Source organism: Acomys minous (assembly GCF_964271855.1).
Source record: "Acomys minous genome assembly, chromosome: 5".
Lineage (NCBI taxonomy): Eukaryota > Metazoa > Chordata > Mammalia > Rodentia > Muridae > Acomys > Acomys minous.
In genome coordinates this window covers 43,526,292-43,551,309 of record NC_140494.1, presented here as the reverse complement: position 1 = coordinate 43,551,309, position 25,018 = coordinate 43,526,292, and the positions used below count along the sequence as shown (strand labels likewise).

Below are 25,018 nucleotides of genomic sequence, written 5' to 3'. Positions count from 1 at the left end.
CTCTTGCCAGGGCCTTTCTCCCTAACTCAGCACATGGTAAAAGCTGTCATCCCAGAAGAAACCTCAAGAAGAACCAAGAGAGACAGTATCTATGGCCAGGGAAAGCGTGCCAGCAATCCAACCTCTTGTGCTGAAGGACACATACCAGCGCCAGCTCTGCTGGGAGAGCGGGATAGTGGGTACAGCAGACCCTGCAGTGGGTGACCCCAGCAGAAAGCAGCTGCCCTGCAGTCTCCTAGACAGGCACAGGGTCTTTGGTTTGCTTGCACAGCAGTGCCTGAGTCTGTATTTTGCCCTCTTGGATAAATGGCGTACCTTGCATCAGGATGAGCTGAGGCCCAGTTCTCGTAAGACAGCCAGTATGCTGGCTACATACCAGCTGTGTGCAGGTTGTGCCTGGCCACCTGGCACTGCCAGCCTGAACCAGTTCATCTCTCAGTCCATGGCAATCTGCCTGCCACCCCCCCCCCAAAGAAGCGCTCCCCACCATGTCTCTCTCAGGGATCTAATTTAGCAGTGATTAATTTAAATAAAAAGCCTAACACCAAAATCAGGCAAATATGTTTAATTTTTTAAAATAACTGATGGCAAAATAAAATATTTACATCACATCATACTGTGTAAACATGTAAGGTCTCTGTACAAAGAAATATACATGCAAAAAATAATGTAAAAATTTTAACTGAAATAATCAAAGAAATAGTACACAAATAAAAGTTATGAGGTTACAGATACACATCCAGTTTTTGAATCCAATTTCTCTTAAAAAGTTTCTGTACAATTTTACAAGAAACAATCAAAAACCCAACAGAAGAATAAATAAAATACATTGGATCTGCAAACTTAATTATGCCAGTTTATGGCTCAAGACCCAGATGTCTGGCTGGCCTGGGAAGCAAGCTGGTCTCTCTCTTTTGTTTTGTTTTGTTTTTTAGTGTATTTCACACAATAAAGATAAAAAGACAACCAGAAAAACTCAAGCGTGCCAGCAATCCAACCTCTTGTGTTGAAGGACTTTCCCATACCAGTGCCAGCTCTGCCACAGTGACTCGGGCACCGCAAACCAGCCTCAGGGTGGCTAGTACTTAATTGGCTTTCTTACCAAAAGCTTAAAATCCAGCCAATTTTTATACAGAAAGTTGAATGTCAAAAAGTCTAAAAAGTAGTAAATGTTCAGACTGATTTTGGGAAAAAAATAATACTTTGGCATTCTGAATAATAGCATAATAAAATTTAAAACATTACCCTATTATCCAGTTTTATATTCAGAGTATGAAATCACTTTTTACAGTCCTCAAAACTGACAAATTTCACGAAGAGTTAAGTGTCCTTGACTGATGGCACAGGGCTACGACCCACCCCCAACACACACAGACCATAAAGCTCACTTGCGAAGTATGTGCTTTTTCTATATATTTATTACAGGTACAACAGAAGTCTTCATAAATAGTTGCAGAAAATGTTAAAGCCACAACATTGCACATGGTATGAAACAAAACAAAAAACCCCAAAACAAAACAACAAAAAACCCCAATGAGTGCATTTACAGTATTTTCATCTGACTGTATACCGTTCAACAATCTGATTGACGGTTTGGGTGGGGCTGGGAAGGGGGGGGCAGTGGGGCTGGACCCAGCCTAAAGTCTTCATTGGATGGGCAGACCCCATCAGACCCCCCCAGAGGAAGGCCCAGGCGGTGGGTTGGAGGGGAAAAGGGGGGCGGGAGACACCAGACGGAAGGCAGGAAGAGTCTTATGTACAAGTAAGGCCTACATTTCATCAGAGCAAAACCATTCATTCTATTTTATGCAAAAGACTGAGGTTGAAATGCACATTTCAGAAGCCAAGTCTGGTGCCCGGCAAGATGTACGCAGAGAAGGCAGCTGGAAAAGCTCAGTGCCAGGTGGACACCAAGCACTGGCTGAGGCCATGAGAGTGGCTGCCACCTGGCGAGTCTTTCCCAGAAATGCACAGTTATCTTTGTTTTGTGTAACACCAGTGGTTTGAACATAGGCATGTGTTTCCTTGAATAAATCTTGAAAATGTTAAATTTGTAAAATTCTATCCATGTTCATTTAAAAAAAAGTATCTTTTTATTTTTATTTTTTTGCAGAAACCTGAATAAAATACTGTGATACAGCAATGCAATCTCTGCCCATGCAGAGTTACGTGAAGGTCCTCCACCCCAGTGCAGCTTGCAGCTCTGAGCCCAAGCGCTGCTGAGCACAGCTCACTTGGAATGCAATTTCACACGACGAACAGCCGGCAGCTGGTCACTTAGCTTGGTTTGATTTCCTCTTCAAAATTCAAATTAATAGCTGATTGGCAGGTGAAAGAGAATGAGAAAGAACTTCAAGACAGGTCACACTCTAGGCGGAAGCCTGCTCTGTAAGAAGTTTTTAATGCTACAAATAGGTCGAACATCATTCTGGCGTTTGCGCCGCTCAATGAAGGAGGTCAGTCTGGACGTGTCGAGGACGCCCGTGCCTTTGCCGCTGCCGTTACCTGCCTGCAGCCACTGCTCCTGCAGGGCCAGTGCAGCCGAGGGACGCTTGGCCGGGTCCTCCTGCAGGAGGGAACGCACAAACTCCTTGGCCTTCTGGCTAACTCCTTGAAAGTAGTCCTCTGGGAAGCTGAAGTCCAGCCGGCAAATATTCAGGCAGGTCTCTTCCACACTGTCATCCAGGAAGGGGGACACACCGCTGAGCAGCACATAGGTAAGCACTCCAACACTCCATGTGTCCGAGGTCAGGGAGACAGGGTTCCCAAGAATGATTTCCGGGGCTGCAAACTCGGGGCTCCCCAGCAACTGGTGGATGTAGTAGGTGGTGTTGAGCTGGACAGCGTCTCCAAAGTCTGTCAGTTTAATGGTTGGCTTGGCCAAACTCTGATCCACCAAAATGTTCTCAGGCTAGAAGGCAGGAGGAGACACTGTCATTGGTCAACATCCCTAGTCCATGCCCAGTCTGACCACTGTCAGGATCTTATGGCGAGGTGGAAGTCAGCCCCACAAGTGCCAAAAAGTGCTACCCAGAGGAGGCTCTCCGGGGTCAGCGAGAGAACATGCTGGAGAGGAACAGGCCCCTAGGAGTGCCTCTCAGCTCTAGGGTCCACATGGCCTCCTCTCCCCAAGGCATCCTCAAGTGGGCAGATCCAATGTTACCTTGGCAGCACTGACAGGAACTTCCTAAATATCTCCTGACCCAACAGATCTTACTCTACTAGTTCTTCCCTGTTGTGAGCAACACTGAAGGCAACCCACAGTGAGAGATGAGGGATCTGCTCCAGTGTGCTTAGTGCCCCGGTTGCCTCCAGGCTCCGGGAGGGAGGGGGGGATCTCACATCCCATGTGGCCTATGTAGAGCTGCCCTTGCCCCGCCCTGGGCCTGCCAACCTTTAGGTCCAGGTGTGCTATCCTGCAGTTGTGAAGGTATCGGACAGCTTCCAGAATTTCCCCCAGGTACGCTCTGACCTTCCCTTCGGTGAGGCTTCCCCATCGCACCACACAGTCCAGGAGGCGACCCTGGTCAGCCCTATAAGGTAAGAAGGACATTTGTCATGATGCCTTTCAGTGCACACAGACCGTTTTAGGAAGAAACCAACCCCATGCTCTTGGGACTGTGTACATCCAGTAGATGACATGGTACAGGGAGGGGGTACCGGCCCCCTCAACTGAGAAGATCCAAGTGAGTACTGGCAGGGGGAGAGCAGCTGTTAAGAGACTGCAATCTTGCTGTGTGTTGCTATGGCGAGCTGCCAGGCAGTGTCTATGCAAAGCAGACATCTGGATGTAGGTAAGTGCTGCCTGAAGGAAGGGGTCACCGCCTCCTTAAGCCTAGGCTTCCTTCCTTCCTTCCATCCGGAACATGCCACGCAAGGATGGGATGAGATCATGTTGTAAAAAGCCACATGCTAGGGTAACATATGCATGCTTATTTAAAAGTTACCCTGGTCTGAACTAACGTTTAATATGTAAAAAACACAAGGCTCTACACTGAACGTTCAGCAGTATCTGGTCACTCCACCTTCAATACCAGGAGAAGGGTGCGTCCCTGCCCCATTTCAGAGATGAGGCGGCAGAAGCAGACAGGGTATAAAAGTTTCCTAAAGTCCCATGGCTCATGAGCAGCCACTACTGGAGTCTGCTCCGAACACCTGCTGTTATAAAACCAGAAGTTTATAGGAAGGCTGACCGCCTGTCTGGCAAGGAGTGACCATTAGTGGGAAATTAGGACACTCTTAGGAAAATTGATTCTAGTAACAGTCTGGCGAGGCAACACTAGGATGGTTAAATGAGGATGGCCTCCATATGCTCATATATTCGAACAGATGGTCTCCAGTAGGTAGAACTGTTTGGGAGGGATCAGGAGGCCTTGCTGGAGGTGGGCATTCCCAGTTACCTCTCTCTTCCTTATGCTTATGGATCAGACAGATGTAAGCTCTTGTACTGCTCCAGCCCCAAGCCTGCCTGCCTGCCTACCACCGTGTTTCCAGCCATGGTAGTCATGGATGCAAACTCTAGGGAACGCTGAACTCCTAAATTCAATGTTTTCTCTTTTAAGTTGCCTTGGTCATGGTAAATGGAAAAGCAGCCAAGAAATACATCATGCAATGTTCCAGTAAAAAAGAAAACAAGAGCTGGGGAGCTGGGGGGGTGTAGGTCAGTGATCCAATCCCTGTCAGGCACACGTGAGGCACTGGGTCCAACTCTGCACTGCAAAGCAAACATACTCCTTTCAATATTGCTGCCCCATCCACTGCAAACTTTAGAGCAAGGCTTTTGTGACGTAAGGACATAAGGGAGTTTTTCTTGTTTCTTGTTTGGAATCCCTGTGGAAGGTGGAAAGCTGCTGCTGGTTATCAAGCTTAGCCAGAGAGCCATCCCAGAGAGGGGTGGGGGCGCCAGGCTTGGCCTTGGACACTGGTTCCCCACACATGCTGCATCATGTGAATTCATGACAGTTCTCTCGTAGCTGTGCCTTTAAAGACACCAAGGATGAGGTGCTGGAAGAGATGGCTTAGTAGCCAAGAGCACTAGCTACTCTTGCAGGAGCCAGGTTTAATTCCCAGTGCTCAAATGATTTTTGTCATGACTAGAGGTTCCCCAACAGCAGTCTCTAACAATAAACCTATCTTTGTTGATGTTCTATGAACGTTAAACCACAGAGGCTTTTTTTTTTCCTCAGAGAACAAACAAGATCAACAAAAAGTGCTGGGAGCCGAGTTAAGGATGGGGAGGAGGGAGGTTGGGTACGTACATTTCCAGAACCAGGACGTAACTGGTAGGGGTTTCGAAGGTGTCAAGAAGGCTCACAAGGAGAGGGTGCTGGAGGTTCTGCAGGATGCCAAGCTCATGTGTGACTTGGTCACGCTTTACCAACTTCTTGCTTACAAACTTTGTGGCCACTGCTCGTTTGGTTCCCTTCTGATCACACTTCTTAACCACAGCAAATCTGCCCCTGTAAGATGTGTCAAAGAGAGAGGACATGGAATGCTGTCTTGACACCTATGCACAGATGCTACTTTCCCGGGCCATATCAGCAATGGGATTGCCACTCCTCGCTCCAAATGGCAGTCTCCATTTCTCATGCTGGGACTGGGCAAGCCTTGGGCTTCCCGCCAACTGAATGAGGAAAGGACTCGGGTGCTCTGAGCTGGCTTGCAAGGTAGGCAAAGTGTCTCCTCAGCTGAGGGTCAGGTCTCACATGCATACCGAGAGCCCAGGCTGCACCATGACTTTCTATGAATAAGATGACCTTGCTCTCAGGTGAAGGACATTTCTCACACCCACAGACAATGGATAAAAGTGTGGCATAGGCAGGGCAGGTGGCGAGGTAAGTTACAGCTCTTTGCCACTTCTCCCTTGGGGAGGTGGAGGGTCAATGGGTGGCTGCCCAGTGACTGTTAACTGTGGAATATGGAGAGTACAGTTGCTGTTTTTTCTGTCATGACATCGTTCCTGTCAGGATAGACTGAAACCTTCTAAGAAACCTCTTCTCTCCTTAAGCTGTTTCTGTCAGGCACTGTCACAAAAACATAAAGCCTAACACCAAAGCATGGGGGTCATTTCTCCTGGTGGCAACATTCTGTTTTCTGTCTTGAGACAGCGAGTACTCTTCCTTCTGTGGAGGGGGCTCTGGGTTTCACATCATACCTGCCGAGCTCAGCCACCTCACTGTAGAAGGAGTCAAAGTTGTCCTTCCAGGTCACCATGATCCCGTCACTTCCTGGACCTGCAAGAAGAATACCATGTTGCCTGAGTGGACTTGTTTCTCCTTTTTAGTATAGTGTCTCACTCTGTCACCACACTTAAAATGGTGGCCCCTCTTGCCTCTGTTTCCCAAACACTGGCATTACAGGTGTGAGTCACCATGCTTGGCTCCAGAGTGTACCTGAGGCCAAGCTTCTTGGTAAGAAGTCACAAATCTGCACTGTCCAATACGGCCACATCGTGGCCACCAAGCATCTCTGAGAAGTAGAACTTCTGCCACAGTAAGACAGATGCATGAGGCACTGGACTTAACATGAACAGAAGATGTAAAATATCTCATAGACAATATATAGGCATTGACTTCGTGCTAGAATCAAATACTGTGGATATATTAGGTTAAGTCAAATGCTAGTGAAATCAACTTACTTTTATTTAAGAATTATAAGCATCAGCCACCACTGTCTAGTTTCAAGTGCTTTTTTGGTGGTGAAGTGATACCTCTGGCTGTGCCACTAAAGCGTGACACCTATAGACAAGCGCACAGTCACAGCTCCTAGCACCTATATGTCCTGATAGTCTCCTCAGGAAAGTGACGTCAGCAATGCCAATTCTGAAGCCCCTACCCAGCTCCACTAAGGAATATTGAAGACTAGCTCTCTTAGGGTCTAAATGTGCCATGCAAGTTGCCAAGGGAGACAGTCCATCAAGAATCCCGCCCTGCTCTCAGGCCTATGCACTACAACAATGACCAGCACAGCGACATGTCCACAAGGGCACAACAGTAGTATTTACATGTTGGAGCAGCCAAAAGCCATCTAATTTGATCTAAAGCCTGATCAGCATAAAGGAATTCACGGCTGATACTGTAAATCCAGTCAACTGCCTATGGTGCTGAGGTCACAGACCCTGCAGGAGAACCTACAGTGTGATTCCTAGCTGTATTCCAAGTACAACCTTACCTTTCTATCTACAGTTAAGTGTAGCTCTCGTCCCTCATCAAACACATTTCTTGTTGCTATTACAGAAATCTGCAACTGGTCAGAGATGGAGAACAACTGCCCATTGGGTATCCAACACCAACTGAGACACCTATAACACAACCCTAGATCTCAGGGAAGGTCCAGGGCAACCACTGTGATAAAGTGTGTTCTACATATCATAGAGAACCTGCCCATGACATCTTAACAGTAAGGCTGCCTAAATGAGACTCGCGCAACGACAACACTGTGAGTTGACAAGCAATGTATATGGAGAGAAAGTCACAAGGGCCCACGCCTAGATGAGGAACTATAGGCAATTAATTAGTCAGAGAGGTTCAATCAGTGTCCTCCAGGGATGAGCCCCTGATAGGTTATCCAATCCGAAGTGGTCATCTCTAAACACAGGAATATACAAGCAACACTAAATGGGCATAGGCTGTGTGTGTTAGTGTGTATGTGTGAGTGTGTAACAGTAATACTTAAAGAAGAGGCACTGAGTTTGAGGGGGAATGGGAGGCACGGAAGAAGCAGGAGAGGAGTGAAAGTGATATAAATACAGTACTCATGCACAAAATTTTCTAAAGCTTTTAATTAAAAGAAAAAGAGAGAAATACTGGATTTTTCCCCCATATAAACTCAAACATTTTCTCCTAAAAAAGCTCTTTTAAAATTCCCTAAAAATTTTCTTCCAAACCAGGTGACGTGGCACACAACTGTAATCCCAGCATTCAGGGAGGCAGAGAGGCAGGTGAATCGCTGTGAACCCAGGGGAGCCTGGTCTACCAAGTGAGTCTAGGAAAGCCAAGGCTACACAGTTCAGAAACCCTGTCTTGAAAAACCAAAACCAAACCAACCAACCAACCAAACAAACAAATAAACAAACAAAAACAAAAAATGGTTTCCATTTCACAAAGATACCTGCACAACTATATTCATAGCAGCTTTATTCATAACAGCCAGAAACTGGAAACAACCTAGATGTCCCTCAACCAAAAAAATGGATAAAGAGACTGTGGTACATTTACCCATGGAATACTACTCAGCTATTAAAAACAAAGACATCATGCAATTTACAAGCAAATGGATGGAACTAGAAAATATCATCCTGAATGAGGTAAACCAAACCCACAAAGTACATGGTATCTACTCACTTATAAGTGGATATTAGCCATAAAGTACAGGCTAACCATGGCACAATCCACAGACCCAAAGAAGCTAAGTAACAAGGAGGGTCCAAGAGAAGATGCCTGAAACTCACCCAGAAGGGCAAAGAAAACAGGCACTGGAGGAAGAGAAAGAACTAGGCAGGAGAGGGGAGCAGGGTGGGGATTAGGGGTAAGGAGAGCAGGGGAGAGGCCGGAGTGAGAGAACACAATCAGTAGAAGTGGGGGGCATCTCTAGGACATGCCAGAGACCTGGGATAGGAGAAGCCCCAGGGAGTTTATGGGAGGGGGCGGGTCACCCTAGCCGAGACTCCTAGCAGCAGGGGATATGAACCCTGAAGTGGCCACCCCCTGTAGCCAGGCAGGACTTACAGTGGAAGGATAAGGACACACCAAGCCACCACAAAACCTTCTAGCTCAAATCTGTCCTGCCTGCAAGATGTGCAGGGACAAAGATTGCAAGATGTGCCGGGAACAATGATTTGAGGGAGGGGACGGCCCACCAAAGAAAGACTGGCCTTACTTGAGACCCATCCCATGGGAGAGAACCAATCTCTGACACTATTAATGTTACTCGGCTATGCTCATAAATAGGAGCCTAGGATAAATCCTCTGACAGGCTTCACCCAGCAGCTGATGGAAACAGATGCAGAGACTCATGGCTAAGCATTAGACAGTGCTCGGGGAGTCATGTTGGGGGAATGATTGAGGGACACCGTAAGAAGACCTACAGAGTCAACTAACCTGGGCTCATGGCAGCTCATAGAAACCGAACCACCAAAGAGCATGCATGGACGGGTCCTAGACCCCCTGTGCATATGTAGCAGATGCGTAGCTTGGCCTTCATGTGGGCCCCTGACAACTGGAGCAGGGACCCTCTCTGACTCTGATGCCTCCCTTTAAATCCCATTCCCCTAATTGGGGCGCCTTGTCTGGCCTCAGTGGGAGAGGATGAGCCTAGTTAGTCCTGCATCGACTGAATGTGCTAGGGCAGGTTGGTACCCATGGGGACTTCCTCCCTTTTCTCTGAGGAAAAGGAGAGGTGATAATATGGGAGGGGATGTGAAGGAGATTGTGAAAAGGGGAGGGGGGCTGTGATCAGGATGTAAAGTGAATATATAAATTAATTAATGGGGAAAATGTCTTCCAAATATTGCATGTATACCGAAGAGCCCACGTGACATAATTGTCTAATCACTGATAACCAAGCAATTCAAGAAATGGCCTTACAATGACTGGAAGCCCCTTGGCTCCTCCTTGCACAGCTCCCCTTCTTCACCGAAGGGGACCCTTGCCTGCCCTGCTCCGTCCTCCTCCATCAGTGGGAGCTTACACATATCTTTGAGGTGGCAGGACCGACCCCTGTTAGCCTCAAGATGCAGGAGTCACTACCCTAGCAACTCTCCTGCCCTGAGCCAGCCGAAGTGCATGGCCTTGGTGTCAAGGTGTCCAAAGGGCTGGGGCGGAGGGTCAGCAGGGCAGGAAGAGGTGCAGCACTACCCTGGAGAGCACTAGGCAAAAGAGCAGGCCAGCTCGCTGGTGGGGACCGACTAGAAGTCATTCCTGGCACACACTGCCTACGCCTGCGAACCAAGGAAGGGGCTTTTCACTGTGTTGTCTGACAAGATGGCAGTTTTCTAAAGACTTTCAAGATTTTGTGATAGGAATAATAGCTCCACGTTAACTTTTCTGTTATTTTCCTGCTCAGATCCCATGGGACACTCTGTCACATTCCGAGCTGCCAGCAGCAGTTTATTAAGAGCCAAACTCTACAATATGTATGGGTTTTTTTGCTTTGTTTTGAATGAGAAAATCAGTGACTCTTTACTTTTAACTTTAAGATTGTGCTCTCTTTTAGGTCACAATCCCATAAACATAACATGTTTTTTCTATTACTTAATAAAGTCAAAATATGAGATAAAAGTTTTAGACAAATTTGGCTTACCATCTACACATAGGGTGCTCAGTTAGTTGGGATTTTTCTTTTCCTAAACCTTAGCAGCTGAGGACAGGTGGCCCTTGTAGCTGCCTGGTGTAGCACGGTTGGCCGCTGTGGGCATTGCTGGAAACCAGCCCACACATGCCTGAGCTCAGTGCCTCCCCATACCACGTGCAGTCACAGGAAGCGAACAGGGTTAGGCAGGATCCTGTGTACAGGGCTGGAAGGCTAGCTGCAGAGATCACGGCATCCTGTCGGGCTGTGGGTATGCCCGGGCCACCGACAAGCATGTCCCCAGGAATGCTCTCCTAGCTGGATATTTGGGGGAGTCACTGAGCTGTGACAGTCCCTGCCTCACTGAAGGGCTGTGTTGAGATCTGAGACAACCCTAGGGCCCTTACCACTTACTTCCTTTTCACTCATATGCTTCATGACTCAACTTAGCCTCAGCTGGAAGACTGGACAAAAGGACATGCACTTAGGTATTTGGCACATGAAAGTATCATATGCCAGCTCAAGCCAGTCACTTACATGACGCAGGTGTCCAATGGCACGGTCAAAGACTTTTATACACACTACCACTTAAGAGTCTTCCCCTGAGCTCCTTCAAGGTGCCACCTTTCTTGTGACACTGCTATTCGAGCCTCTTTTGGACACCTACACACGTGCCCTTTTATTCTAAACTTCAGCCCACTCCAAGTGCGGCAGATACACTAGAGTTCAGGAGAATGCTGGCAGAGGCGCTCTGTCCCAAGTGGCTCACCTAGAACCCTCAGGCTGGCGGAAGATGAGGCTGAACCCATGTCGTTCACAGCAATGCACGTGTAGATGCCATCATCTTCTGTGGTCACACCAGTGATCTTCAGAGTGGCCTCCCCAATGTCACTGTGGCACACGTGAGAATACACTGGCGTCAGGAGGGCTGAGCACCTTTAGGTACCAGCTCTGCCTCCCTTCCCATGTATGGTTTTGGTTGTGAGGCTAGCCTTTAAAGGCTGAGCCAGCTCTCCAGCCCCCTCCCAGGTATGAAACGTTCCCCCACAGACTAAGTGCCCAAGGTGATGGAGGAAAAGAAAGGTGCATTCCCAGTTCCTGAATAACCGGACCAACTATGCCCCTAAGCCAGGGAGAGCTGCTCCAGAGTGGCTCCTCACCTGTAGGAGACGCTGTAATGATCATCGTTGTTCAAAGTGTTGTGTTCAGGGCCCTTCCAGGTGATTGAGGCCTTGGGGCGGCCACAGACACGACATCTAAAAACAACGGTCTCCCCTGTCTCACATGTGACCTCACTCAAAGGGATAACGAATTCTGGGGGAACTGCAAGGTAAGGGAGTTTGGTCAATGCCAGTCACCCACAGTGTGTCTCCATCCCTTTCTCATGTTGGCCTACAATGGAAAGCCAGACCACCATGCGGTAGGCCAGTGCAGAGGCACGGTGCTCTGACACAGACCCTGCAGGGCTATGATCCCTCAGACTGCAGGAAAGACAACAGAACTCACCGTCGTAAATGTAGTTGGGGTTGAGAAGCTGAAATGGAAAAGGCAAATAGGCATTAATTCCAAGGCTACAATTACTGCCGGAAGAGTTTGGTTGGCTGGAGTCGCTCAAACCTTCTACTGCTGTTTCATGCCCTTGAACAGGCAGGCCGTATCTTCTTAGTCTCTCTCTCTCTCTCTCTCTCTCTCTCTCTCTCTCTCTCTCTCTCTCTCTCTCACGCACACACATGCTACTTTACGTGTCCCATGATTCAGGAACAGCTCGACCAACTTAGCCACATTCTCTGAAGCCACATGTGGACCTGGTGTGGTGTGCAGGTGTAAACCAAGTTCTTAGTAAGTCATGTGCCAGCACGGTTCGCAACTAGGGCAGCTGGTGTGATGCTGCCCCTGGGAGAGCATCCTCAAGCAAGCCCTAGCTTGCATCTGCAGCAGCTCATCTAGCGACCTTCCCTGCCTCCCCTTGGAGGTGGTACCCTGCCTGGCCTTCTCACACGCACCTTCACAGATACCTTGTTGCTGAGCCCTTCTCGTGGCTTCCTGTACCCGTTCTCCAACTTGCCGTCCCTTTTGCTGTCTTTATCTTTCTTCTCGGACTTCTTCTTTAAGCGGAGTGCTGTGTGCCAAGATGTTGACTTCCTAGGGAGGAAAAGGACACACGCTCACATCCCTCCTTCCCCGTGGTCGGCAGATGACACCCGGAAGCGACCAGAGAAAGGCTGATGTTACACCTGTGCTTCAGAAGAACGGAAGGTCTCTAGGGGATTCTGTGAAAACTAACTTCACAGTGATGCCCATGAAGCAGGCGACAAAGGCAGCAATTCCTTAGGCAAATTTTAAAGATTAAGACACAAAAGTAATCGTTAATTCTGTGTAACACTATGCAGAGACAGTCAAATGTTTCCAGTATCTTTTTTTTTTGTTGTTGTTGTTTGTTTTTGAGGGCACTGTTGTTTTGGCAGGAACATGGGGATAGGTGAAACGGTTTTCCCTTCCTCATCCAGTCGGCTGAAGGTATATGAAAGAAACTTTCCAGGAACCCACCTCAGACTCAGTGGGTACCAGCAGTTTGAATTTGCCTGCCTTCATAACTGTTGTGAGCTCGTCCCTTGCAAGTCTACCCTCTGCTCTGCCTATCCACAGCCTGCCACAGTGGGCCTGTAGCCCTGAAGAACTCTAATCCCAGGTTTACCAATATGTGTTCTGAGGAAATAGTAACACAGGGCTTTCATCTCTTTTAAAAGAAATCTATTTCTTTTAAAGCCAAGGCTGACAGAGAAGGCTGTACAGCAGGGGTCCAGGACGCGCCACTCACTTCCCTCGAAGGGAAGGGGAGATGACCGAGGCTTTGCCTCTAGTGCTAGCCTTCTGCAGGGACCCGTGTGGCCAAGGAGCACCCTGTCTTCCAGGTCTATTACAGTTCTACACTAGATAAAATGTGGCCAGTCTCTCACATTTCAGGGGGTTTTGAGGAAAAGAAAAGTTTCAAAAAGCAGCACAGACTAGGTTTTCTTCAATGTAGCAAAGGTAGCCTCAATGAGCCTCCCAGTAACAAAGAGCTCACAGCAAAGCCATCCTGTAGACTAGTGGGTCCCAATCTTCCCATGGGCCCCTTAATACATTGTAACCCCCAAGCACGGAACTGTTTTGTTGCTAGCTCATAATTAATTCTGCTACTGTTATGAATCATACTGTAAACATCTATATTCTCTGATGGTCTTTGTGACCCCTGTCTGATCCCTCAAGGGGCCTCAACCCACAGGTTGAGAACTGCTGGCATAGACTTTTCCCTTCAGCCTGTTGAGTGATGATCCTGTGTTTCTCAAAAGATCCTGCTAAGCTTAAGACCTTCAGGGACTATTTAGTGATCTGAACAAAAGAGGTATCAGAGACTCTGTTAGGGTAAGGATACCCCCTCCTTCCCTTGGGATCACACAGTTCGCTTAGAGGCACACCTACATAAACAGACACAGATTTCCCTTCACCGGTTTCTTCCGTCTAGAGCCTTCAAGCACTCCCTGTAATGGCTACTGCCACCCCCCCCCCCACAGCTGTCCATGCTCAGGTCTGAGCCATCAAGGCTCCCACTCACTTGAGAGTCCCATCAGGGTTCTCCATGATAACTGCACTGGTATGGCCCAAGACAAAGCCCGGAATCCAGCCCTCGGCTGCAGGGCACTGGTCAGTGGCGGCTCGGAACACCAGAAACATGTTCTGCTGGTTGCTGGCCAGAATTTGAACGACCTCTCCTTGATGGACGTTTATCTCATCCTCCTTCACTGCCGTGTACTCGTGCGTCACCAGCATAGTGGAGATGTTGCTACTGCTGCTGCTTTCACTCTGGAGGGAGAGACGAAGAAGACAAGGCGGGCAGGGACTGAGACGGGTTCTGGCAGCCAACAGCCACTGGTTACTGTGTGCCGTGGCACCAGCCGCAGAGGGGCTCGGCCGTCAGACAGGGAGGTGTTATACTCTTCGTTCACACTCTCTTCCGTTTAGTGTCCCCCTGTGCAACGGCTCGGGCCAGCAACCGAGAAACAATTCCAAAAGGTCCGCCTTTAGCGCTGACGTCCTGGGAGCCTGCTGCAGATGGATGTTCATCATGCCCTGCACCAGCGGCTCAGTCCTCATAGCGACGCCATGCTGGGTGCTTCAGATCCAAGCAAGAGTTAACTTTGAAGGCTGTAGAGTAGCCATTTGGCTTACTGACATAATTAAGCCATTGGCGTAACTGGGACGCCCCCAATCTTCCTAAGAAGCCAATCACTGGGAATGTGCATTCCAGGTTACAGGATGTCTTTTGCCTAAACTTTACTACCCTCACCTCCCAAAAAAGAAGAATGTAGAACACCTCAAAGGCCAACTCACTAACTCTCAACTCTTATGGGTAGCTGCTCTGTTGCCTTTATGTCCCTCAGTAAATGCTGCTCTGACTGAGCTTGCCTCGGGGGTCTTCATGATGCTCTTGCCATGGGAGAATGTGGTACAGCACCACAGAGCTGCCTTCAAGCTTTGGGGAAAGTGACCACTAAGTGGCTGTGGAGATATCTTCCACTACTCTTCTCCTGGGGCCTCAGTGCCACCCAGTTTCTTTGCTCAGTGACTGAGGTTTAGTTGGCCCAAATACCTGTTCAGTAACTTAAGTCAATGAAGCAAGACTGTAAAAGTCAAAGCAAGTTGGCTTCTCAAGGGCTCCAGCAAGGGCACATAAACTGAATGAACAAAACCCAAATGGCAGTCATATGCCCCGTGCGCTCATCTGACTAGTGACCTACTGTTCCAGGGAAGGAGAAAGGTGACACCACTGGTGATTTCTGAGCGTCAACTCGACCAAGACGGCCTCTGGCCCCTGGTTTTTGTGAGCTTGCGCTCAAATGCTTCTATGTTGCTGCTGCTGCTGCAGGGCATTTACAATGGTCAGGATTTCAAAGGCCTTAGCCTACACTGTACTCCAGGACACTCTGAGTGGGAGATCACCTGGCCCAGCCACACCCTTTTCAGTGCTGGTCTATTGATCATGTCAGAACCTGCTGGAGCAGACTGCTGAGGGGGCATCAGACCCACCTGCTCTTCTCTGTGAGGCCACACGCGGGGAGCCAACAAGCCAGTTACTGGGAGTTGCATGGATGGGCTGTGTGTGTAAGCTGCTTGTGGACACAGAAGAGCTGCCTGTGTTCATGATGAGTCGGGTTGCTCTTGTCGCCGTGGTACCCACTATCTGCCTAGGTCTCTTCAGTTCGCAGGGTGTCACGGGCGCTCACTTTGTACTTTCAGTATGTACTGCACAATATTTTGGCTTACATGGCAGGGCCCAGTAGGTTTTGGCATGCCAGAGGCAAAGGTGCTAGAAATGTAGCCTGAAAGGTGCTGTGCCACAGCTGCCATGGTTACGGCACCACAGTGGGCTGCATCGCCTAAGTGCAGTAATTTGCAGCGATTGCAGTTCTTGTCATTTCTGCGTATACCTCTGGCCTGGATAGGCACCAGGCATTTCAAATCAGTCGTCCTCAGCTCCCACAATTCCTTGCTATAGAACAGGGCCTTGTTCCCTCAGATTAGGATGAGAAGTGTGCACAGGCCACTCAACCAGTGACAGGGAGGCTGGGCTGGTGCTGACTCTAATGTGTGCTCTTTTGCTGCCCGTGTGGTGGTGTGGTGGGAGGGAAAGTCACCTAATGGCATGGCAAGCAGGCTTAGCCCAGTCAGTGTGGGGCCGTCTATTTGCACCCCGCCCTGATCTCAGCAGAAGGTGTCATCCGGAGCAGGCAGAAGGGCACCTCTAGAGGTCAGACCCAGCAGCCTGTCTACAGATGCAGGCAGTTCCTCAGAGGTGGTCACAGGAGAGGAGGCCCTGCTGGCCTGCTAGCAACTAAAAGCTCTAAAAGGCCCCTTTAGCCAGAGCCGGGCTGAGGGCCAGAGGGCATTTCACACCCCCTTTCCAGATGTGAGGCATTCTGATGAAAACCCAGCCTTCAAGTTTCCTTCTTCAAGCTGCCTCCCACAAAAGCAGCAGGAAGAGGCAGAAATCAAATGCCATCCCCCCAACCTAAAAGCCAATGACACCATGCAATGGGCCGGGCCTCCCTCAAGGTGGAGCTATGCCCTCTACCCATGCCCAGAGATGTGGGCCTGGCTTCGGCAGACACATAGACCTGGAAGCTCCTTTCTGCGCATTAGGAATGTACCAAAGTTAGGGGGTGCAGGAGATGTCAGCAGGCTGGCTTGGTATGGGTCACAGTGCTGGGACCAGGCTTGGTACCTGGGTGGACACCTAGGTCTGGGAGTGTGACTTGTCAGTGGTTGTCTGCCCATCTACAGTTTTCAATCTAGCTGGAAGTTTCCTTGCTCTGTAGGACAAGTCCATAGCAAGGACATGGGGAATGTCTGCCATCGGACACTTGCTCAACTACTTAGTGGTCACCTCAGGTAAAAATAAATTCATCAAGACCCACTTCATAATTTCTCCCACAAATAAAGATGAAGGCTGAGTTAATCAAAATACCTAACGAAAAAGAAAGTGAGATCAAGAATCCAAATGAGGGATTAATAGAAGTCCAGAGGAAAGAGACATGCAAAAGCTAGATTATATATATAAATATGTATATCTATATATACAATGAGAGACACAGACCCTTTTTAGGGAAATGTATTTAAAAATTTATAAAGCGATCAAACATACACTCGTTTGAACAGTTCTGTGCACTCACGCATGCCTTCAGGAGTGTTATGGGCCAGGTCACCTGCCCTGTAGGGAATAGTCAGAGGACAGTGAGGAGGCCACAGAGTGGGGGACACCCAGCAGAGACACCCTTCAGCCTGGGGACCCAATGCAAGTGACCCCAAAATGAGCTAGAACCCCACTGCAGAGGCACTTGAATTGCCCCTGGCATCCTCTCTGGAGGCGTGCGGCCCAGCCATCTCTGGAGAAGCCAAGTGTCCAGGTGCCTGGGCCAGTGTCTCTCCAGGAGACTCGGGGTGGAGGAAACTCCCCCACTGGGTAGATTCCTGCCCCTTATGCCATTTTATTTTGCTTTGAGTTGCTGTTGGAAGTTTTCTTGAGGATTTTTTTTTTTCATCAGATGACTCAAAAAAGCTGCAAAGATAACTTATGGCATAAAAGAGCAAAAGTAAGCAATGAAGAAAAAGCTTAAAGTCACACATTTCACGGTGAGTCGTAGAGAACAGAAAAAAAGAGCCCTCCAAAAAGTGGGAAAAAAAAAGTGTGAGGAAGGCAGGGCCTAAAAAAACAAGTCCCAAGATACTCTGCTGGTCAGAAACTGAAGAGACTTAAAGACGAGGCATTGAGGAGGTTAATGGTGCATTTTCTCTTAATAAGGAGACAGGAGTAAAGCGAGAAGCAAGTTAGTAGAGAGGAGAGCAGGCGCTGTCCGTGGTCCCACAAGGGGTTAGCGGTGGCTGCATTCACTTGGTGTCTGGGTGCCAGTGCAGCCCCACGGGGGCACGGACACGAATGCACACACAGGCCACAGACGTGTCTACCGAGACAATGCAAGGAGGACTGGAGAAGGCGGATACTGCTGCACAGTGCTGGAGAGCTGGAGTTAGTACGGAGGTTTAGAAGAGCTGGCGGGACAGAGGCGGCGGGGTGGATGGGCGCAGGCTCCCTGGCGCTCTTACCCCATTGCTCTGAGTGGACTGCACGGACTGCTCGCTGGCTGAGGAGCACGTGCTCATGCGGTCTGTGTCCTTGCTGGGGGCTGCGTGGCGGTGCGTCTGTCGCTGGAGGGAGTCAGTGTCCCCCGGGAAGGTGAAGGAGCTTGGCCGGCTGGCAGGGGAAGCAGGAATGGAGCTCCAGAAGGAGCCCCCCTTCTGCAGGGGGCTGCTGGGAGGAAAGGCCTCCTTGCCAAAAGGAGAAGGGAACGTAGTAGAAAGAGGAGAGTTCAGCGGTGAGACGGCCCCGGGCCTAGTCTTGCCCAGAGGCAATGGGCCCAGGTTTCCCCGGGTATCCTTGGTGTTTCCATCTTGGCTTGTACCAGAAGCATTCCCAGGGGCTTTCCTGGGGCTCTCCATCATCTTCATCTTGGGAATGGGTTCTGTTTCTCGTTCGTGACCTTCGGAGTCTCCACTCAGGGGGAGCCTGCTGGGCTGGCCAAGGCTGGCCTCAAGGCCCAGGCTGCTGCTGGGGGTAGGCAGTGAGGGGCTGGGAGCAGACATACCTGACATCTTGTCTGCCTCTGCCTGGCTTGAGGCTGCAGAGGAGACCAGCATGGGGGTGTGGTGTCTGACAGGCTGTGGGATCCGGGAGGGCCTGCTCCTGCTTGAGCTGGGGCCGCTGCTACAGCTGCTGGGGCCACTGCCATGGCTGCTGCTGCCTCCACTGGAGGCTCCGCTGCCACCGCTGCCCCCGCCCCCGCTGCCGCCGCCCCCGCTTCCACTGCCGCCGCCCCCGCTGTGGTTCCTCTGGTACTCGATTGGTGATGTCAAGGCTGTAAAGCAAGCAATTCAATAGAAGCAGGTCAGTTAGGATACCAAGTAAATTCCAGAGTGTTAAAAAAGAAAGAAAAAGATAGAAAGAAAGAAAAAACAAGAAAGAAAAGGAGGGCTTGAATGAGCTAATTCCGGCAAATGCTTATAGTTGTAGAAACCTATTCCCACCCCAGGGGTCAATATAATTGGTTAGTCAGTGAGCTAGACAGCAGCCTGGGGCAAAGGCCAGGCAGATTACTACCAAACCGACAGTGCCACCTACTGAGTGAGTGAGTGTCTCTGTTCCTGACTTTGGGATGCTCTGCAGAGGGTTTTTCTTGAGAAGGGAACACTGCAGCTTTTCCCTGTACTGGGCTGAGGCACAGAACGTGGCTATGCAGGAAAGACCACAGTGAGGACTGATTCAGTAAGCATTTAGCTCCTAACTGCATTCTCCGACTCTTCATTATCTACCACGTTAAAAATACAAGTGGGAGCTGGCAGTCACAGGGACTACTGCAGACAAGAGCAGGCAGGAAGAGGATAGCTAAGCACCGTTGGCTTCTCAGCTTCTCCAGAGTCACATGAGTTACAGATACTGGGGAAGCCACGTTTCAGTCTGTCTCAGGCAGGGTCTTCTATATAGCTGAGGCTGGCCTGAGCTTGCGATGTTCTTGACTTAGCTTTGGAGTGCTAAGATTATAGTGCACACTATCCCATGTACCTATGACTTGCTTTTTAACTGGGTGTGCAGTGCGTTTGCCAGAGTTTCCATTATTTTTTATCAGTTTCACATCCTTACGATCATCTTAAACTTCCTGTTCTTAGGATGGGGTTATACTGTATAATCTATGCCTGGAAGAACATTCTGAGGAGCACACACGGAAACGTGGGTGTCTGCTCTAATCCCGAATGACAGAAAAACCCCTGTGGCATTCTAGACACATTGTCAGTCTGTGCCTTGGCTTCCTGATCTGCAAGAGATATAGTGAACGTTAAGTTCTGTCACCATTACTATGTAATGAGAACGCTGAAAACAGAAAAGTGTGCGTTAGAGAAAGGAAGCCCAGCCCGCAAGAGGGTACGTCACCATTTAAAAAGTTGCGCTGGTTTTCTAAAATTTGGTTGATTTCATGGATCCATGTTTGCCGGACACTTGGATTGGATGAATGCAAAATGAAGGTCTCCACCGCATCACCTGTCCTTGATGTCAGAGCAAACTTACAGGGATCATTTTCCACGTTTTCCTCCAGGCAAAGGCAGCTCACCTTTAAAACAACAAATCATTATTTACAACAGTTAAGACATAGGGGCACCCTGAGTACTCGCCAGTTGACGAGTGGCCAACAGAACACACCTGCTCTGGAGCGTTATCCAGCCTTAATATGAGAGGGTGCGCTGACGCGCACTGCAACAACGTGGTCAGACTCCCGAAAAAAACCTATGCTAGTAAGCTACGCACACAAAGATAAATGGGGAGGCTCCAGTCACAGGACCCTGAAGCACACAAGCTCTTGGAGACAGGAAGAGGCATGGAGATGGTTGTGGGCTACTGGGAGGGGACAACGGGGATGCCGTGCTTAGAAAGTTTAACTTCTGCAAGCTGAAAAGAGCCCTGGGATCTGAGGGCAGAACCATAACACAAATGAACTCAGTGCTGTCTCCTCCCCGCCCCCAAACAGTTAAAATGGCAAATATTATGGTATGAATGCTTTACTAAAAAAAAGCTCAAGTATGAAGTAAACGTCACCTAACTTTTTGGCTGACTTCTGTTAACTGGATGATGCCGCAGAGGCAGCACTGCAGGTCAAGCACTCCTAAACCGGACACCTAAGCCCAGTGTCTTAAACTCTAAAACCAACAAAACACTCTGAGGGCCTGCGGTGAAGACACAGGCTCACGAGAACTACTACATGAAAGTGCTTTTAGGCTACATGTGTGACGTGAACACAACACACAGATGCCCTCTATGCTCAGAGCTGTGTCCCATCCTGGGGCTGCTGAGGTGGCTTCCGTGGGGTAAAGGGCTTGCAGCACAAGCTGGACAGCCTGATTTCATCCCTGGAGTCCACCTGAGTGCAGAAGGAGAGAAGCAAGTCCACAAAGCTTCTGTCTGACCTCCACATGTGCAATGTGTCATGCGTGCCCACCTACACACACCATCTCCACCCATACATATAAATATAAATAGAATTGGGCACCACTGCTAAGTTGCCTTTATGTATATGTACATAAAAATATTTTTAAATTGGGAGGAAAAAAAAAACCAGAAAGATTTTATGCCTGTAGCACTTCAGGTAAGGAGTATTTAATCTGCACCAGGAAGCTTTTCAAAGCCTTCTCATACCTCAGGTGTAAGGGCTATTATCAAGGGTTTAACGGCTTAATAGCTAAAACAGTTAACTCGCTGGGATTATCTGTCTCCAAAACTCTTGTGCAACTTGCCAGCACTCCTCTTTACTTCTCTAAAAATAAAAACACACCCAGTGTGGTGGTGCACACTTTTAATGCCAGCACTTGAGGCAGAGGCAGGTGGGTCTCTGAATTTGAGGTCAACCTGGTCTACAAAGCGAGTTCCAGGACAGCCAGGGCTACACAGAGAAACCCTGTCTCAAAGTAAGAATAAGAGAGTAAGAACGCTTACTGGGACGGCACATCATGTAAAGGCACCTGCCCCCAAGCACCATCATCCCAGGGACCCCATGATAGAAGAGAACTGATTCCCATAAATTTGCCTCACCTTCATCCACATGCTGTGTCACACAAGCACATGCACACACACAAAAATAAACAAACGTACTTTAAAAAGGCATTAAAAATTCAAATATCAAAAAGGACACGCAAATGTATGTGACATTACGACTAAAATGCTTATAGAAGCCGCAGACACACAATATAAGGCTTCACCGGAGCTTCAAAGGTGCTCTTCGACTTTCTGCCCACAGAACTTGTAAAAGGAATGAAGAGAAAATTTAGAGGGTACGTCGGTGTATAGGCATGGCTTCAGAGGGAGGGCCTGCAGTAGCTGCCACGGAGGTGGCACAAGACACAGAGGGTTTGCATCCCAGCTTCCGGCCACGGTGGCTCCTCTGTTGCTGTCTGGCTCTAATTCCTTTGTAGGTCCTTGTAAGCCAAAGATCATCTGGCTCGAAGGCTGTGCCCACCGAACAACCTGCCCTGGTTCAGGCACCAGAAACCACTGGAGTACTTCATAGGAGAGAGTGCCCTTTCTCACCAGGACATCATGAACCTCACAGCCTCAAAGGGTCTAAGTGGTTCCTCGGCCTCTGATGAAGACCTAGAGTTAATGCAGGAGCGGGGGGTGGGGCACATTTCTCTTCTGAAACTCAGACCTGCAGAGCTGCAGATGTGGCAAGAGCTTAGGGGAGGTGCATGCATGCAACTCCTAGGGACCGTCGGCTGAGGCTTCCGGGTTCCCTTCTGTTATTCTGTCATCTCTGATTTATCTCCCTTACAAACTAGGATAACAATATACAGTTGTTTTCTGTCTGTTCACCATTCTCTGCCACCAGAGGGCACACTATCCTACGGCAGAGAATGTCTTCTCTCTGCCCTATCTTTGAAGCCTGGAAGAACCCTCAGGGTCTCTCTGTTGAATAGAGAAAAGAGACCCCCAGCAGGCTCCTTTCCTTGGTTCCTAGGACAATACTCTGCAGCTGTGGCCCCGAGTGTAAGGTCTACAATGTCCTGCAGAGGGCAGTGCTGCATGTTGCCCAATGGCTACGGCCACAAAGGTATACAGTACAGTCAGTATTCAAGACAGCTGCCCCCAGTACAGAACGTAGGAGACAGGAGGCAGCAGCTTTAAGGATTCAACAGTGTACTAGATGGTTTTGTAAATATTTCATAAAACAAGCTTTGGACAGTGTCACCATTATTATCCTGACAGGAACATGTGCTGGCACACGAAGCTCACAGACATGCTTTTACCTTGATACTGTTCTTGAACAGAAATCCTGGCATGGAAAAGCCCTTTTTTTTATCAAGTGGTTCGCTGAATATGACGATCTGTTCAAAGAGGAAAACCCGCCTCTCTTTGCACCGAGGCAGAAGTCCTGCGTCTTGGTCTGTGACCAAGAATGTGTCCTGCAAGAGCAGTTTACCCTGGGCAACAATTTTACCCTAAAAAAAAGAAGAAGGGAGGAGAGGAGGGAAGAAAACATTGCATTCTCAGTGACCAATCATCGGTTTTCTCCCACAGGATGACGTAGCCTAGCACTACAGAGCTTTCGGTTTTGCTGTAATGAATTCTTAGCTCCGAGCACAATAATCCTTTAACTTAAATGTCTTGCTAACCTTGGTAGCCAATAGCCTCAGAATCAGAAAGTAAGAACAAGATTCTTCAGGGGTGGTTCTGACAAAAGGGAGCTGCCCCTTTCCCCCACATGTCAGCATTAGTCCCCCCACCCCCACCAGGTACACACTGTGAGCTTCAGTCTGGGAAACACAGACCTGAGCCTTTAAGCCCTAATGCTATAGCGAGCAGAGAGCAAGAATCATTGAAGCATTTCCTGGCTCCTTACTCAACTGGAAGATTCTGGTCTGAATTCACCTTTTTATACATTGTTAAGTAGTATGTAAGAGTTGGAGCATGCAACCTGTTCAAGCTGGGTAGATTCAAGAACCCAGTGGTCCTGAAGTCAGTCTCCCAGGGATGAGAGAAGGGCAGGAACCTTCACCCCTAGCTTTCTTGGCTTTAGATGCCTGCAGAGGATGCAGAGGCTGCCAGAGACAAAGCACCGCCCTGCTCGCCTCTAACGGCCTCAGGCAGAGGATGGGTCCCCAAAGCAAATCAAAGGCTGAGGAAAGAGGCTGGAAGAGAGTCAGTCACGTTGAGGAGTGAGAGGAGACCAAATCAAAACAAAAACCCAGACGGAGAAGGACCAGCTTTCTACATGTGCAGGGAAACAATCCAGGGCGTAGGAAAGGAATGGAAGGTGGGGGGGGGGGGAGCCCCTCAAAGAACAACTGCATTACGTCAAATCCTTGCAGCCGCCCAACGTTCATCATGTCGTTGCACCGCTTCGGCACGATGCACATGACTTCTACAGCTTTCTGCGGGTGGGGAGAAAGCAGGGTCAAAGGTCATGCTCCTCCCGGGCAATTCAGTGCTAACCCTCCACTGCACCTCCAGCTTTAGTTTCTTTCCCTCCACACGCTCAGCGCAGCCTGAGCGCGTGGAGAGGGCATAAAGACACATCAGAGACTCCACCCCCTCCCGTGCGGCCCCTCCCAGGACCAGACCCCATGCAGGTAAGGGGTTTGCAGGAGTACCTCTAACTCTGACGTGTCCAGGCTGGCTTTTTTTGAGTACTTGAGGAAGTCCTGTGAGGGAAATGAAGAGAGAGCTGTGGTGAGAGTCGCGGGCAGTGGCAGCTGGCACTTGGTTCAGAGCACTCATTCCACATGCTCCTTCCTTCCTCTCTGAAGTACAGCACACAAAGGCATCCTGATGGCGAAGGCGTCCTTCGCTGTGGCCTCCCTACATGCCCAGGTTCTAAGTCTCATGTGATGTCATCTCTGGGCGTGCTTAATAACTTAAAGCAATTGTAGCCATTGCTAGGTCAACAGGAACAGATATATGGGGACTCAAAGGCTAGTTTTATCAAGAGTCTAAGAACAGAGGCTGGCCGGGAGTGGTGGCTCACACCTTTAATCCCAGCACTCAGGAGGCAGAGGCTGGTGGATCTCTGTGAGTTCGAGGCCAGCCTGGTCTACAAAGTGAGTCTAGGACAGCCATGGCTACACAGAGAGACCGTGTCTTGAAAACAAACAAACAAGCAAACAAATTTAAAAACACCAAAAACAAAAAACACAGGCTGAAGAAATGGCTCAGCAGTTACGAGCACAGGCTGCTCTTGAAGAGGAGCCCAGGTTTGATTCCCAGCATCCACATAGTGACTGATAATTGCTTGTAATTCTGGTTCCAGCGGTTCCTACACCCATGGAGATGGGTGCAAGATACACATGTGGTACATGCATACAGGCAAAACATTCCTACACATAAGTAAAATTTAAAACGCGTAAAACATTCAAGATGATTAAAAAATAAGGCCGTTAACAGTCTGTAGAGATGGCTCAGTGGTTAAGAGTACTGGCTGTTCTTTCTGGGGTCCCACAGTTTGACGGACAGTATGACACAACAGCTTAAAACCATCTGTAATTCCAGTCCCAGGGATCCTCTCCTGGCCTCCATGGGTACTAGGCATATGTGGTACACACACACACACACACACACATACATATAGGCAGAACACACATACACGTAAAGCATTCATAT

At 49.0% G+C, this 25,018-nt stretch overlaps 1 protein-coding gene across 5 annotated transcripts in view; it reads right to left on the bottom strand.

Moving 5' to 3' along the window:
• Positions 1 to 550: 550 nt before the first annotated feature.
• The window catches only part of TRIO (trio Rho guanine nucleotide exchange factor), a 290,433-nt gene continuing 265,965 nt past the window's right edge, over positions 551 to 25,018 (bottom strand). For 3 of the 5 annotated variants that reach the window (XM_084781259.1, XM_084781261.1, XM_084781262.1), the window contains exons 44-57: positions 24,013 to 24,063; positions 23,716 to 23,793; positions 22,669 to 22,860; positions 19,808 to 19,985; positions 17,929 to 18,737; positions 13,883 to 14,130; positions 12,291 to 12,429; positions 11,794 to 11,821; positions 11,448 to 11,610; positions 11,057 to 11,178; positions 6,155 to 6,233; positions 5,259 to 5,459; positions 3,395 to 3,533; positions 551 to 2,911 (exon numbers count right to left, since the gene is read on the bottom strand). In XM_084781259.1, coding sequence (XP_084637385.1) covers positions 2,363 to 2,911; positions 3,395 to 3,533; positions 5,259 to 5,459; positions 6,155 to 6,233; positions 11,057 to 11,178; positions 11,448 to 11,610; positions 11,794 to 11,821; positions 12,291 to 12,429; positions 13,883 to 14,130; positions 17,929 to 18,737; positions 19,808 to 19,985; positions 22,669 to 22,860; positions 23,716 to 23,793; positions 24,013 to 24,063 — 2,976 coding nt within the window. In that variant the 3' untranslated portion in view covers positions 551 to 2,362. Of the gene's footprint in view, positions 2,912 to 3,394; positions 3,534 to 5,258; positions 5,460 to 6,154; positions 6,234 to 11,056; positions 11,179 to 11,447; positions 11,611 to 11,793; positions 11,822 to 12,290; positions 12,430 to 13,882; positions 14,131 to 17,928; positions 18,738 to 19,807; positions 19,986 to 22,668; positions 22,861 to 23,715; positions 23,794 to 24,012; positions 24,064 to 25,018 lie in introns of those variants that run through there. The other 2 variants (XM_084781260.1, XM_084781263.1) reach the window with 2 other exon arrangements.